The sequence below is a fragment of the Silurus meridionalis genome, chromosome 16, assembly GCF_014805685.1.
Source record: "Silurus meridionalis isolate SWU-2019-XX chromosome 16, ASM1480568v1, whole genome shotgun sequence".
Taxonomy (NCBI): domain Eukaryota; kingdom Metazoa; phylum Chordata; class Actinopteri; order Siluriformes; family Siluridae; genus Silurus; species Silurus meridionalis.
This window is the reverse complement of record NC_060899.1, coordinates 16,028,237-16,041,953: the sequence shown is the minus strand read 5'-3', so window position 1 is coordinate 16,041,953 and position 13,717 is coordinate 16,028,237. Positions and strand designations below refer to the sequence as shown.

Below are 13,717 nucleotides of genomic sequence, written 5' to 3'. Positions count from 1 at the left end.
GTGAACACTACCGCAGTAAGCGGTGTGCGGATTGGAACACGACACGAGCTTTTCTTCTCCTCCGCCTGTCGCGCTTCTCGGTGATCTCACACCACACAGCACGCAGCAGCGCCCCCAGTGGTGAGACACCGGATTGCAGTTTCTTCAGTCTTCTCCAGGTTTTTTCACTGTGGCTCAATTTTGCTCAAACATCTAACCAGACTATTAGTTCACATATTCAATATTTATATTAATTAGTACACACCACACACACTTACACTCACATAATATCTCAGAAATCAGTTTTATTGCCAGGTACAGCAAAGAGCACTGCAAACATACACACTGTTTTTAAATACACTGTTATAAATTATGTACAACTTACCAGAGTCTTAACAAATAATAAAAAAAATCCATAATACCAAACATTCTGATATAAAAATAAGACTTTATTCCTTTCCAGCATTTTTCATCACACTCAAAAATGAGAGAATCTATACGAACACAATTAACAATACACTTTCATAGGCGTATTTAGGCGTACAAAAATATGTTTGCATAAGTAAAAAATGTGTGTAAAAAAACCCCAAATCTCCCTTAAAAAAAGGTCCCTAAATACACTATATCGTCAAAAGTTTGTGGACACCTTGCAATCAAAACAAATCAAAACCTCCACTATCCTGTGAAGTCTTTCAGCTAGATTCTGGAGCGTAGCTGTGGGGTTCTGGGTTCAGTCAACTTTCCAGTTCATCCCAAAGGTGTTTAAATGGGGGTAAGGAGGTCAAATACATTGAAGGGTCCAAATCTGTGGCAACAGTTTTAAGAAAAGCAGATATATGGGTACGATTGTCGGGTGTCCGTATACTTTTGATCATACAGTGTTCTATGTACATTGACTTAAAAAATTATTTAATCTCATCGCAACCATTAATTCCATAAAAAAAAAAAAGCTTGGAAGAAAGTAGCATAAATTGGTGTCTCTGGAGACAGTGTTCGTAGCTAGTACATTTACATTTGTTACTAAGCCGCTAACAAAGCTAATGCGAAGCCTGGCATTTGATCCGCGTGAAACAATCGAATTGCACGAATTTCACCTCAACATATTACAATTCATTTTAAAAACATTCCAGTGAAACAAATCCTGAACGTTACAGTTCCTCAGTTCTTCAATAGGAGCTAGAAATCATTGGACGGATGGTAAACGCCCAGAAGCAGCAACGATAGCGCTCGCTTATGCTCATGCTACGCTCACGCCAGATTAAACGCAGTTTAAGTGCTTACTTCAGCCTCCAGGCCACCAGGGGGTGCTGTAAGTACATATTTCTAATTATTGCAACAGTGTATAAACAATTGATCACTTATTAAATGTATCATTTATGTAAATTTGTAACATCGAAACATTTTCGGAAAATAACGGACAGGATTTTTCAGTGCGCCCCCTTGTGGACTGCAGAGTGTGCGCGTTTTACTGTGCGTCATCCAAGTTAATTTCAGTAAAAAAGTCAGCAGCATCGTTCCCTGAAACACACAAAAACACAGGAATATCATGAACAGCATAGAAAACACTCTGGCATACGCTGTACGCCTGAAAAGATTAGTAAATATATTATTATATATTATTACATGAAACACCAGGACAAATGAACAGCTAATTTTTTTAGCATACAAGATGACAGTCCTGCGCAAACCTGTCCAATTGTCTGAAGAGTTTTTGGCATATACGCAAATCTAATCACTATAAACACTCTGAACAATGGTTTCTAAAACACTTCACTGGCAACATATGAGCTAATTGTACACCTGTGGTAAACTGATCCTCTGGCAACGTGTGTATTAGCAAATCGGATTTCTTCATCGATAGACACGGTTTACTCAGATTTCCTTTTTGTACACACCAGTGCTCATGTCGTTGTTGTTGTTTTCGTTGTCGTTGTCCGTAGTTTCGTTGTCTGTGGCTTGTCTCACCAGATCAGATTCTACTCCAATCAGCTCCAGATCCAGATTAAACTCCACCCTCTTTACAGGCGAGCTCAAACTCAAATCAGACGAGTAGCTGTCCTCTTGTGGAACATTCTGCTGCTCTGAAGGCCGGAGAAGAGATCACAGACCTTCAGCCATTAGCGAACACGCACTCATTCACCACTCATGGGCTTCACAGAGCATTTTTTATTCTGATCAACATCACATCATAAGACAAATCAAAAATCCAGCCGGTTTTGTTACCCAGAAACTGGAATCGACATTTTTATCTCTGACTGTTACGAAGCAGTGGAGACTCCACAGTGCTGATATAAAGCAGCAGCTCTGTGTTCAGACGCATCATCATTAGCACAGTGAAACTTTACCAGAGCTCGGCGTCGAGTCAAGAGTCTCTCCAGTACATCCGTTAGCTACAGGATTGGGTTTGTCTTCCTGAATGTAGTCCAGATTCGTAGTAGATCCTGTTCAAAGATGGAAAAAAGTTTGTGTGACATTTTCAATCCTAAACATCGCCACCTGACCCTGGATAGTTCTTTATCTCTGGGTCTTTCTGATTATTCTGCTGTTTCCCTCTATTAAATATGACCTTCATTTTAATCAAAACAGATTTGTTCCACACGTTCTTAAACTTAGGAGTGTCTGATGAGCAGCTCGCAGGGCTAGGGTGGAGAATTTATGAAGGTTCTGGAGGATTTTGCGGGAGACTGTTAACCAAATATTTTATTAGAAGGATTAGAAAGTATACAGTGTTTCATATCAGTGTAAAAACCTAACTGATCTCCTCCTCTCTCCCAGTCTCTCCCTGTCTCTCTCTATCTCTCTCTGTCTCTTAGCCTGGTGCAGTCTCTCCCTGTCTCTCTCCCTGTCTCTCAGCCTGGCGCAGTCTCTCCTTGTGTCTCTCTGTCTCTCCCTTTCTCTCAGTCTGGTGCAGTCTCTCCCTTTCTCAGTCGCTTTCTGTCTCTTCCTGTCTCTTTCAGTCGGTCCTTGTCTCTCTCTGTTTTTCCCTGTCTCTCAGTCTGACTGATTCAATTTAAATCATCAGGAACATCAGCAGTCCCTTCTCCTCTCTTCCAGTCTCTCTGTCTCTCTTTCTGTCCCAGGCTCTCCTTGTCTATCTCTGTCTCTCCCTGTCCCTCTCTGTCGCTCCCTGTCTCTCAGCCTGGTGCAGTCTCTCCCTGACTTAGTCTCTCTCTCTGTCTCTTCCTGTCTCTCTCAGTCGGTCCTAGTTTCTCTCTGTTTTTCCCTGTCTCTCTTTGTCTTTCCCAGACTCTTCTTATCTCGCTCTGTCTCTTCCTGTCTCACAGTCTGTCTTCATCAATCTATTCCCCCCGCCTTTCTTTCTCCCTCTAGTGCTTTTTTCTTCATCATTCTAATCAGAGTCAGAGTGATGTAAACTTTCATGCCTTTAGTTGGTTCGAAGACTCCCATGTTCTCGATGGTCTGGAGCGGAGTTTCATGCTCGCTGACTGTCAAGTCGAAGGAGTATCTCTGCATGCACACACACACACACACACACACACACACACACACACACACACACACCATAAGATAAATCAGCCATTGCAGCACCCCAATTTTTTATTTCTTGTAAAACAATTTAATTAATTTCTGTATCTTACTTTTCCTTTCTTCCAGAGAATGTACAAAACGGTAGCAAGGATGATGATGATGATGATTATTAAGATGAGAAAAAAGATCCCTACAAATAAACAGAAAACACACTTCTGTAAATAATAATCAAAACAACAATAAAAACAACAACAACTATTGCGTCTACTTATTGTGGAAAAAAGCACGAATTCCTCCACACTGACCTGCACTTTTACTGTTCGAATATCCTCCTGAAAACACAAAATTATAGAAAAGTGTGAATTATGACCATTACAGTTATACAGAACTTCAGGGTTTGATTCTCATATCACCTAGCAGTTACAATGATCTCAAATCCAGTCAGATTTAATCATATCGTTTAATATTCTTAGCTCTCAAACCATATAAACATTAATAGATATAACTTTTAAAATCCTCTCAGAAATCCTGTCAGGTCTTTATATTGAGCTTTCCAGAACTAGCCATGAAGACTGTAAATAATATAGCTCATATAAACTCAAATTAGCTTAAATTAGCTTAAATTAACTCATATTAGCTTATATTAGCTCAACTTAACTCATATTAGCTCAAACTAGCTCACATTATCTTAAATTAACTCATATTAGCTCAAATTAGCTCATATTAGCTCAAATTAGCTCAAATTAGGTCACATTAGCTCAAATTAACTCATATTAGCTCATATTAGCCTACTGCCTCTCCGTTAGATGACAGCAGCAGATAAGTGTATCGATATTTACAAATATTATAAATGATATTAAAACATGAGCTAGCTTTAGCAGTGAATATTATGAATATTAACAGATGCACAGGTTTATTATTGTAAATATTTAAAAAAAGGTTTTATGACTTTAATCATCTTCACAAAGATCAAGTCATGCTAGCTCATTTTAGCCAGTATTAGCTGTGAATACGCAAAGATTTTGCAAATATAACCTGGAAATCCTCTCAGAGAATCGAGCTAGCATTAGAAATAAAAATGATAAACACTGTCTGGTTAGTAAGTAGGTTTGGGTTTATGTGTAAAAATAGAAGAGATTCTGAACTGAGGTAAGGAAAATGTAGATGAACAAGAGAGACCTGAGAAGAATGAGCACGAGATTGTTGTGGTTAGTGCAGTTAGAGCGCGCTTTGTCTTGTCACACAACCACACACACACACACACACACACACACACACACACACACACACACACACACACACACAGCGACACGTTATGAACATGTTGTTTCCAACAACGTGCACGCTCTCTACCATAACCTTGATATCTTTCACGCATGTCCACCTGAACTGTCTGAAAAAAAACTCGCCAGTGTCTCATGGTGCAGGAAGTTGCAGATTGCAGTTGTTAGTTTCGAGACATTAACATAGTGTGTGTGTGTGTGTGTGTGTGTGTGTGTGTGTGTGTGTGTGTGTATGTGTGTGTGTGTGTGTGTGAATTCAGGTTTGTGTTACTTTGAATCACTAAAAAGGGGGGTGATCTTACCATGAACAAAAGACTGAAACATACCACAGGGTGTGCAAACTTTTTCACAATGTATAAATAGATTCAGCTCTCTGGGTGCACTTATGATTTGAATCACTTTATCTTTCCCTCTTAGAGCGAAACAGTGTGGAGGCAGACAGCAGACAGACAGCAGGCAGACAGCAGACAGACAGCAAGCAGACAGACAGCAGACAGACAGACAGCAGACAGACAGACAGACAGACAGCACACCCACACAGAGCACCTCAATGTTCTGGCACCATTTAAAGACATTTCAGTGTAGTTGTGTGGCTGTAGCTAGTTGTTGTGTAGTTTTATAGATGTTGTGTAGTTGTAGTTCAGCTGTTGTGTTTGTGTTGTGTAGTCATGTAGCTGTTGTGTAGTTATTGTGTAGCTGTTGTGTTGCTGTTGTATAGTCAAGTTGCAGTTGTGTAGTTGTTGTTTAGTCGTTCAGCTGTTATGTATTTGTGTAGTTATTGTGTAGCTGTTGTATAGTCATGTGGCTGTTGTGTAGTTGTTATGTAGTCATTCAGCTGTTATGTATTTGTGTAGTTGTTGTGTAATCATTTTGTTGCTGTTGTACAGTCATGTGGCTGTTGTGTAGTTGTGTAAATATTTGTGCAGTTGTGTGTTTCTGTAGGTATTGTGTGTAGTCTCACTGGTTGTGTATCTCCCCTCTGAAGCTCTCAGCTCTGGCTGTTACTGAGGTTGGTTATTGAAACACAGCCATCAATAACTGACACTGAGAACCACCTGCTCACACCACAATTTCACCTGCAGAACCACAATCACCACACCTCCATCCATCACACCTGCAGAACCACAATCACCACACCTCTATCCATCACACCTGCAGAACCACAATCACCACACCTCCATCCATCACACCTGCAGAACCACAATCACCACACCTCCATCCATCACACCTGCAGAACCACAATCACCACACCTCCATCCATCACACCTGCAGAACCACAATCACCCCACCTCCATCCATCACACCTGCAGAACCACAATCACCACACCTCCATCCATCACACCTTCAGAACCACAATCACCACCTCCATCCATCACACCTGCAGATCCACAATCACCACACCTCCATCCATCACACCTTCAGAACCACAATCACCACACCTCCATCCATCACACCTGCAGATCCACAATCACCACACCTCCATCCATCACACCTGCAGATCCACAATCACCACACCTCCATCTATGACACCTGCAGAACCACAATCACCACACCTCCATCCATCACACCTGCAGAACCACAATCACCACACCTCCATCCATCACACCTGCAGAACCACAATCACCACACCTCCATTCATCACACCTGCAGATCCACAATCACCACACCTCCATCCATCACACCTGCAGAACCACAATCACCACACCTCTATCCATCACACCTGCAGAACCACAATCACCACACCTCTATCCATCACACCTGCAGAACCACAATCACCACACCATCCATCACACCTGCAGAACCACAATCACCACACCTCCATCCATCACACCTGCAGAACCACAATCACCACACCTCCATCCATCACACCTGCAGAACCACAATCACACACCTCCATCCATCACACCTGCAGAACCACAATCACCACACCTCCATCCATCACACCTGCAGAACCACAATCACCACACCTCCATCCATCACACCTGCAGAACCACAATCACCACACCTCCATCCATCACACCTGCAGAACCACAATCACCACACCTCCATCCATCACACCTGCAGAACCACAATCACCACACCTCCATCCATCCCACCTGCAGAACCACAATCACCACCTCCATCCATCACACCTGCAGAACCACAATCACCACACCTCCATCCATCACACCTGCAGAACCACAATCACCACACCTCCATCCATCACACCTGCAGAACCACAATCACACCTCCATCCATCACACCTTCAGAACCACAATCACCACACCTCCATCCATCACACCTTCAGAACCACAATCACCACACCTCCATCCATCACACCTGCAGAACCACAATCACCACACCTCCATCCATCCCACCTGCAGAACCACAATCACCACACCTCCATCCATCACACCTGCAGAACCACAATCACCACACCTTATATTAATTACCTTACCCATTAATATTATTTCTAAGCAGAGAAATTGTGTCTGAGTGATACTAAAGCCCCTCCCCCTCCTCCACACGTTTCTCATAAACTCCACCAGATACCACGTACCACAAAGACACACACACACACACACACACACACACAAACACACCCATGCAAGCACACAAAATGATTTTGGGCGTTATATATCCATGTTCACACAGACCCACCCACACACATACCCGCACACACACAGTTCATGTGTGATATACCCAGATGTTTCTGTGTGTGTGTGTGTGTGTGTTTGAGAGACAAGATGAAGAATGAAGTGTGTTGATTTGAACCTGTAGACTGCATGGTGGCCAATTCAGTGGTGGTAGGTTTCCTGGTGGTCAATTTCGTGGTGTTAGATCTCACGGTGGTGTATGCTGTTGTGATAAATCCCTTGATGGTAGATTCCGAGGCAGAGGATCCTGTAAAGTTTCTGGAATTATCTGGAGTTTGCTCAGCGAGCTCATGGCTGGAATTGTGTGTGGTTGTGTTGATGGTACTGGGTGAAGAAGAAGGTGGGTCTGTGTGAGCGGTGGTCTTCTCACTGATGTCTCTGGTCACATTGATGTCAGTAGTGATGTTTAGAACAGATGTGTTCGTGCAGACGCACAACTTCACCACTAGGGGGCGAGATTAAGAATTTTACTTTTTTTATTGTACATACTACAAACCTCATCCTTTTATTATCAAAGTACTTTCAAATTAAAGAGAGAGTGGAAGAGATACTGAGACAGAGACAGAGTGTAATAGAAGTATAGAAATTAAAAAAACAAAAACAGTGTAAATGAGAGAGAGTGAGTGCAAATGAAAGACAGAAAGAAAAAGAAAAAGGAGAGATGAAGACAGACAAGAGACAGAGATGGAAAGAGAGAGAAAGAGAAGGAGTGACAGACAGGGACAGTATGATACAGACAGGTGAGAGACACAGAAAGTGAGAGAGTGCAAAGAAAAAAAAAGAGAGAGAGAAAAAAAGAAAAGTTATTTGAAAGACAAATGTTCTCGTAAAGTAATGAAGCATTTCCTCCGTTTTTCCACACCTTTACATGATTAGAAATGTTTTCCGTGGCCTTTCTTCACGTGTAACCCCCACCCACACTCCGGGACCTGTTCCCCGTCTCCAACACACTCCAACACACGCCACACAATCTTTATGTTCCCCTAATTCTTTATTTTAGATATTAATTAAATTCTTTATGAACGTTTTCATTTATTTCAGGTGAACGAAAGAAAATTTGTCAAATGTTTTCGCAAATATTCACCAGCTCTGAAAAAAAACCGCAATATTTGTACAAACTGTGTTTTTTTTTTTGTTTTTTTTTTAAATCCAAACATTATATGACTCTGAGTAGCTCTGGGATTTGAACAAACAACCTTCTGGTGGACACAAATGCAAAAACAATGAAGTTAATGCATAAAATAAAACAAAGAAAATACCGTAATGTGTAATAAATGTGTAATAAACGTGTAATAAACGTGTAATAAACCTGTAACAGATTAAATAGTTTGGTGTTTATAAGCCATGAATAGCACATGCTCTGTATAAAGTGACCTAATCAGCAGATAAATCAATTTGTCTTCATTTTTGATAACGAGTCAAATCCTATGGTTAAAAACCGCTTGTTGACCAGGAACGCGATCGTAGAGGATGATTAACTCAAAAATTCAGCGTAAAGTATAATCCTAAAAAAACGCTGCTCAGATAAAATACAGTGATATGAATGTGTACAATAAAGTAAATAACACAACTTTCATTTTCCTATAAAGACTAAATGTTCCAGACACATGGCTGCATCACAGATGTTCACAAAGACAAAAAAAAAACAATTTTAACCTGAAGATAAAAGCGAATAAAACACGTCTTACCCAGAACAAAGACAACCAGATGAATGCAAGTTCGAGACATTTTTAAAAAAAATATTTTCTTCCTTTTTTTCCTTTTCTTTTCTTTCTCACAATTTTGTTGGCGCTCAATTCGCACCTCGAGCACACGAAATGGCTTCTAGTTTCCACTTTGGCTTTGTGAGAGCAAACGTCATTGCCGTATGTGACACCACCAATGTTCAACAGGATGCCTGCATATACACACACACACACACACACACACACACACACACACACACACACACAGGCGAACACACACACCGCATCTTTTAACTGTTAACAGGAAGTCAGTTTACCAAACCTGAAAAAAAAAACAGATGATGAGGATGATGATGCATCTCTGAGCTTGAGGGTCTCTCGTGGATGATCACAGGTTTCACCCTGCTGAAACGTTCTCCATCGCGTTTTCAGACCGATAAACACACAGGTAATAATCTGTAGGATTTTAATAAAGATTTTATTTTACCAAATTTATAGTATTTTATATATTAGGCATTGAAATGATCAATAATTCTCTTTTAATGTGGGAATATTTCTCATAAAACTAGAGCCGGTAATAATAAATAAATAAATAAATAGATAAAAACAATATAATAATAATAAATTTTATTTATATTCAAAAAAGTAAAAAAAAAAAAAAAAAGTAATAGCAAAAGATTTGAAAAATTCCCCAAATAATTTTTACACGATGTTCACTATGAAAACTGATGCTGATGATATATATATATATATAAAAAAAAAAAAGAACCATAACCCTATTCCCTGGTCTTTAATCATAAATAAATTAATAAAAAAATCAAATCTTTGTAAAATTCTTCATAATAGACAGCAAACATATTTAAACACAAACTCTTTGAGATGATCTGATTGGTCAGATGATGTTGCTGTTGTTTCTGCATCTACACAGCTCCTTCACAGGGGCTTGTATAATGGATGTGCTTTAATGTATATACAGATCACAGAAATATAGATTCAAGTTATAATTGTATGTTGCTTTAACCAATCAGATTGTGAGTTGACCTCACTGGGGTCCTCTAGCAGGCGTACCGTAACATCAGCATTTTTACGTCCTTTGATTGGACGGTCAGAGAGCGTCACTAGTCGGAGCTCGCAAACCGCATCTGTAGCAAACTGCACAATCTCACATCTACTCATTTTAATTTAATCGCTGTTTTTTAGATGTGAGGAGGTGAATCTCGATGCTTCTGCTGGAGATGATGTATGTGGAGGTGCCGTTGTGGCTCCAGTGAAAGGAGACGTGTTGAATTGTGTGCTTTGGTTTTCTTGCTTTAGTGATGATGTTCGTTTTCTCTGTGTGAGATTCCTGTGTGTGAAGCAGCTCTGATCTACTGCACTTCTCTAGAACACTGATGTTTTCTACACACGTGGCGTCATAATGATATGAACAACAAGACAAAACAAAGAGATAAAAAAACAACAACTTTATTATCTGTACAGCAAAACACACATTACAATAAAGACTTTCAGGAGAAGGCAAAGGTTCTGTTTTTTAAATCCCAGTGTAATGAGGACAGTAGGAGGTGTGTGTGTGTGTGTGTAGGATTCATCACGTCTGATTATTGAGCTGGAGATCAGGAGCCACTTGTGTCAGATGTGGTCACCTGATGGTGCGGTACATCATGAAGTCGACAGTGGTGCATCGTGGGAATTTGCCGATAGAGCTCTCCTCCACCGGGGTGTACACTTTGATCTGCCGCATGTGTGTGTCACGTCCATTCTGGTGGTTCGCCAGAACCGCAATCTGGATCATGAAAGTCCTGATGGGGTTGTTTACCAGGTCCAGGAGGGGGATGTGGATCCAACCGCTCGGCTCTACCATCTCTAACTGCTGCTCTCACACACACACACACACACACACACACACACACACACACACACACACACACACAGACATGTAATGTGGGATGTAATGTGCTTTTAGAAAATTTTCATTGCACTGAGCAACAGACATTTACATTTATTTATTTGCCTGTAAATATGAATAATTATAAGATGGTTATGTAAATTTATTAGAGTTTTGAATATGTATGTAAATATAGTGGGTCAATCTACATAAAAATGTATATTCAAAAGAAGATAATGTATGAACCCGTCTCAGCTTGGAACTCTATCACATGTACACACAGACTTCCATGAACGTTTACACGTACTATTTTACAGGTAGTGGTGCTGTGTGTGTGTGTGTGTGTGTGTGTGTGGGTTTAAAAGATTTTAAGATTTCATTAAAAAAGAAAGAAAAAAGTCTGCTGTAGATTTTACAGAATGGAAGAACACGTTATAATAAAGGTTTGAGACGTGGATCCGTACCCTGATCTCCAGCAGGTTGTGGAAGTTGTTCCCGACCCGGACCGAGATCTTGCTGGGAGTGTAGCTTTCATCTGACTTATAATCGGCATAAATGCAGAGCATCTTCACTGTAGTCTTCCTCCTGCAGCAGGGAGAACCGATCAGATCTTTTGTTTGTTTCACACGGCGTATAAACAAAAACTGCTAAAATAAATGTGTGAAGGGGTGAAGAATAAAAAATATATAATAATATAATATAATTTTTACCAGTTATACCAAGACAGAGATCTTTTTTATAAATAACTTTATATTTCATCAGAGAAGATTCTCTCATGAGTTAAACTCCTATTGTACTCCGAGTTTTTTAGAGCGTTATTTATTTATCGCACTACACAATCTTCTCAGTGAAACACCTTCAGCCCTGTTGAGTGGATCTGCACAGAGCAGAGACGCGTCTCTACCTGAACTGGATGTTGACGAGGTGAGGCTGCGAGCCGTCTGACTGCCAGTACGTCTCCAGATTATCGTCCCTCAGCTGGTCGACTCCGAACCCTGCTCGAACAGACAAAATAAAAGTCTTACCAAAAGTGTAGACACTCCGAGTTTCCACTGATGAGAAGAAACAAACCGGACCAATCCAGTGTGTGTAAAAGTTTCAATAATGAAGAGTTGCCCAGTTACTCGGTTGCTGTGAAAGTTTGCGCTGTGTGATTCTCAACAAAATTCTATTCACACAAAATGGAATGTGATCCAGAAGGCAGAGCATTTCATTATTTCCAGCAAAATCAACCCGACACTAAAAGTATAAAGCACCAAATCCAGAAACACTGACCGGGTTTGCATGAAGACAGAGACCACACGGCCTGAGAGCCGATCTCACGGACCGTCCCCGTGCGCTCCAGCTGCTTGGGGTCTGCTCCAGGAGGGGTTTTGGTCGCTGCAGCCATCTTCACTGTGATCAGAAAAGCTGTGGATACAGAAATGATAGTAATATTTCCATTTTCAACACAGGAACCAAAATCCCTGCTGTTTTCTTATAATAACTTTTATCATTACCTGTGTGATGTTGGTGTGCATCAGGAGCTCTGCATGCATTAGTGCTGAGAAAATAAATACATTTCCAACCTTTAATACATCAAATATAAACCCCACAAAAACATCCACAACGTTTTCCTTTTCCAGGAATGAACAAAAGTGCTGGAAACAGTTATATGACGCACGTGTCTGAGAATGAATAAGGACTAAAATCACGCCAGATTTCTGGAGCAGATCATGTGAGCTAACTGTCAAGTCAGTAAAAATGCTAACTTAATATTAATACACAGTGAGTTAACGGTAAAACAGACTTTAAACTGTGTAAAATAAAAGCGAGTATTACTTGTATTTCGGTTTTATTTGATGTTCAGAACATTCTTTTCTTCCAAATAATATTTACTCGTAATTTCGAATTAGCCTCCTTCCCGGCTTCCGCGCGCGTTGATGACGTCACTGCAAGGCGTCGTTTGTTAGAGGGGTTTACACTGCACATGCGCGCTATTATACAACACCTTTTACTACTTGTAGATTTTCTCTCTCTCTCTCTCTCTCTCTCTCTCTCTCTCTCTCTCTATATATATATATATATATGTATATGTATATGCATATAAATATAAGTACTATAAGTAAAATGTGACTTCAGTACAAGTAAAATTGTCCATTTAAACTTTGATTTGAGTAAAAGTACTAATTCTTTTGTCTTCAAATTTACTTAAGTTTTAAAAGTGCTATAATTTATTATAACTATAATGTTCCTATTATCATTTTTGTAACAAGACTCTTTACTTAATCACCTTAGTTTATGTGTAAAGACTCGAATGTGACTCTCAGCACACTGATCTATTAATAGAATGATATTAATGACTCAAACACTGATTGATTTCTATTACAATCATCATGAACCCAAAACCTTCTTTTCAACTACTGATTCAACTATTAATCGAGTTCGAGTCTGAGTTTCTTCATCATTTATTCCTCTCTAAATGTTCTGCTTGATGTTGAACTGATGCTGAACTGTTGGTGATCAGTAGATACACCAAGCGTCGATCAGAACACGTGTAAAACAGAGCGTGCGCTCGATCCTGATTGGTTTCACCAGATACGTTTTTATCCTCGTAAATAAAAAGAAACGACTGATTTCACTAAATGTAGTCGAGTAAAAGAGTAAATATTTTTTATACGTTGAAATGTAGTGAAGATAAAGTAAATGTCCTCCCCAAATGAAAATACTTCAGAAAAGTACAGATACGCAAAAAGCCTACTTATCTATAGTAACAAATGA

The 13,717-nt window shown here is 40.0% G+C and overlaps 3 protein-coding genes across 4 annotated transcripts in view; all 3 read right to left on the bottom strand.

Moving 5' to 3' along the window:
- Positions 1–8, bottom strand: part of rnf150b (ring finger protein 150b) — a 7,407-nt gene extending 7,399 nt beyond the window's left edge. Inside the window, exon 1 of the mRNA XM_046869471.1 lies at positions 1–8. This exon is cut by the window's left edge and continues 580 nt beyond it. The gene's annotated coding sequence lies outside the window, so the exon portion shown is untranslated.
- A 399-nt stretch (positions 9–407) lies between these two features.
- LOC124398935 lies at positions 408–9,251 on the bottom strand. The gene is made up of 8 exons (XM_046869476.1): positions 9,076–9,251; positions 7,506–7,832; positions 3,774–3,800; positions 3,579–3,658; positions 3,363–3,447; positions 2,325–2,420; positions 1,875–2,060; positions 408–1,497 (listed from the first exon to the last, which is right to left on the bottom strand). Exons 1-8 carry the CDS (start codon positions 9,113–9,115, stop codon positions 1,445–1,447), a joined length of 894 nt encoding a protein of 297 aa, XP_046725432.1. The 5' UTR covers positions 9,116–9,251; the 3' UTR covers positions 408–1,444.
- Positions 9,252–10,520: 1,269 nt separating this feature from the next.
- anapc10 (anaphase promoting complex subunit 10) lies at positions 10,521–12,916 on the bottom strand. Of its 2 annotated transcripts, none has more exons than XM_046869479.1 (6): positions 12,836–12,916; positions 12,457–12,500; positions 12,233–12,367; positions 11,862–11,952; positions 11,422–11,542; positions 10,521–10,942 (listed from the first exon to the last, which is right to left on the bottom strand). In XM_046869479.1, exons 3-6 carry the CDS (start codon positions 12,345–12,347, stop codon positions 10,712–10,714), a joined length of 558 nt encoding a protein of 185 aa, XP_046725435.1. In that variant the 5' UTR covers positions 12,348–12,367; positions 12,457–12,500; positions 12,836–12,916; the 3' UTR covers positions 10,521–10,711. The 2 variants fall into 2 exon arrangements, with proteins under 2 accessions (XP_046725435.1, XP_046725434.1); XM_046869478.1 differs by having other exon boundaries at positions 12,779–12,915.
- Positions 12,917–13,717: the final 801 nt, after the last annotated feature.

What these genes read in the sequence shown, in the direction of transcription:
- LOC124398935 (XM_046869476.1), bottom strand. Translation starts at nt 9,115, where the DNA reads ATGTCTCGAACTTGCATTCATCTGGTTGTCTTTGTTCTGG. An exon ending in TTCGAACAGTAAAAGTGCAG is followed by an intron (nt 3,659 to 3,773) that starts GTCAGTGTGGAG and finishes GTTTATTTGTAG; the next exon opens with GGATCTTTTTTCTCATCTTA. An exon ending in TGACTCGACGCCGAGCTCTG is followed by an intron (nt 2,061 to 2,324) that starts GTAAAGTTTCAC and finishes TCCGGCCTTCAG; the next exon opens with AGCAGCAGAATGTTCCACAA.
- anapc10 (XM_046869479.1), bottom strand. Translation starts at nt 12,347, where the DNA reads ATGGCTGCAGCGACCAAAACCCCTCCTGGAGCAGACCCCAAGCAGCTG. An exon ending in CTCGTCAACATCCAGTTCAG is followed by an intron (nt 11,543 to 11,861) that starts GTAGAGACGCGT and finishes TCCCTGCTGCAG; the next exon opens with GAGGAAGACTACAGTGAAGA. An exon ending in ACAACCTGCTGGAGATCAGG is followed by an intron (nt 10,943 to 11,421) that starts GTACGGATCCAC and finishes GTGTGAGAGCAG; the next exon opens with CAGTTAGAGATGGTAGAGCC.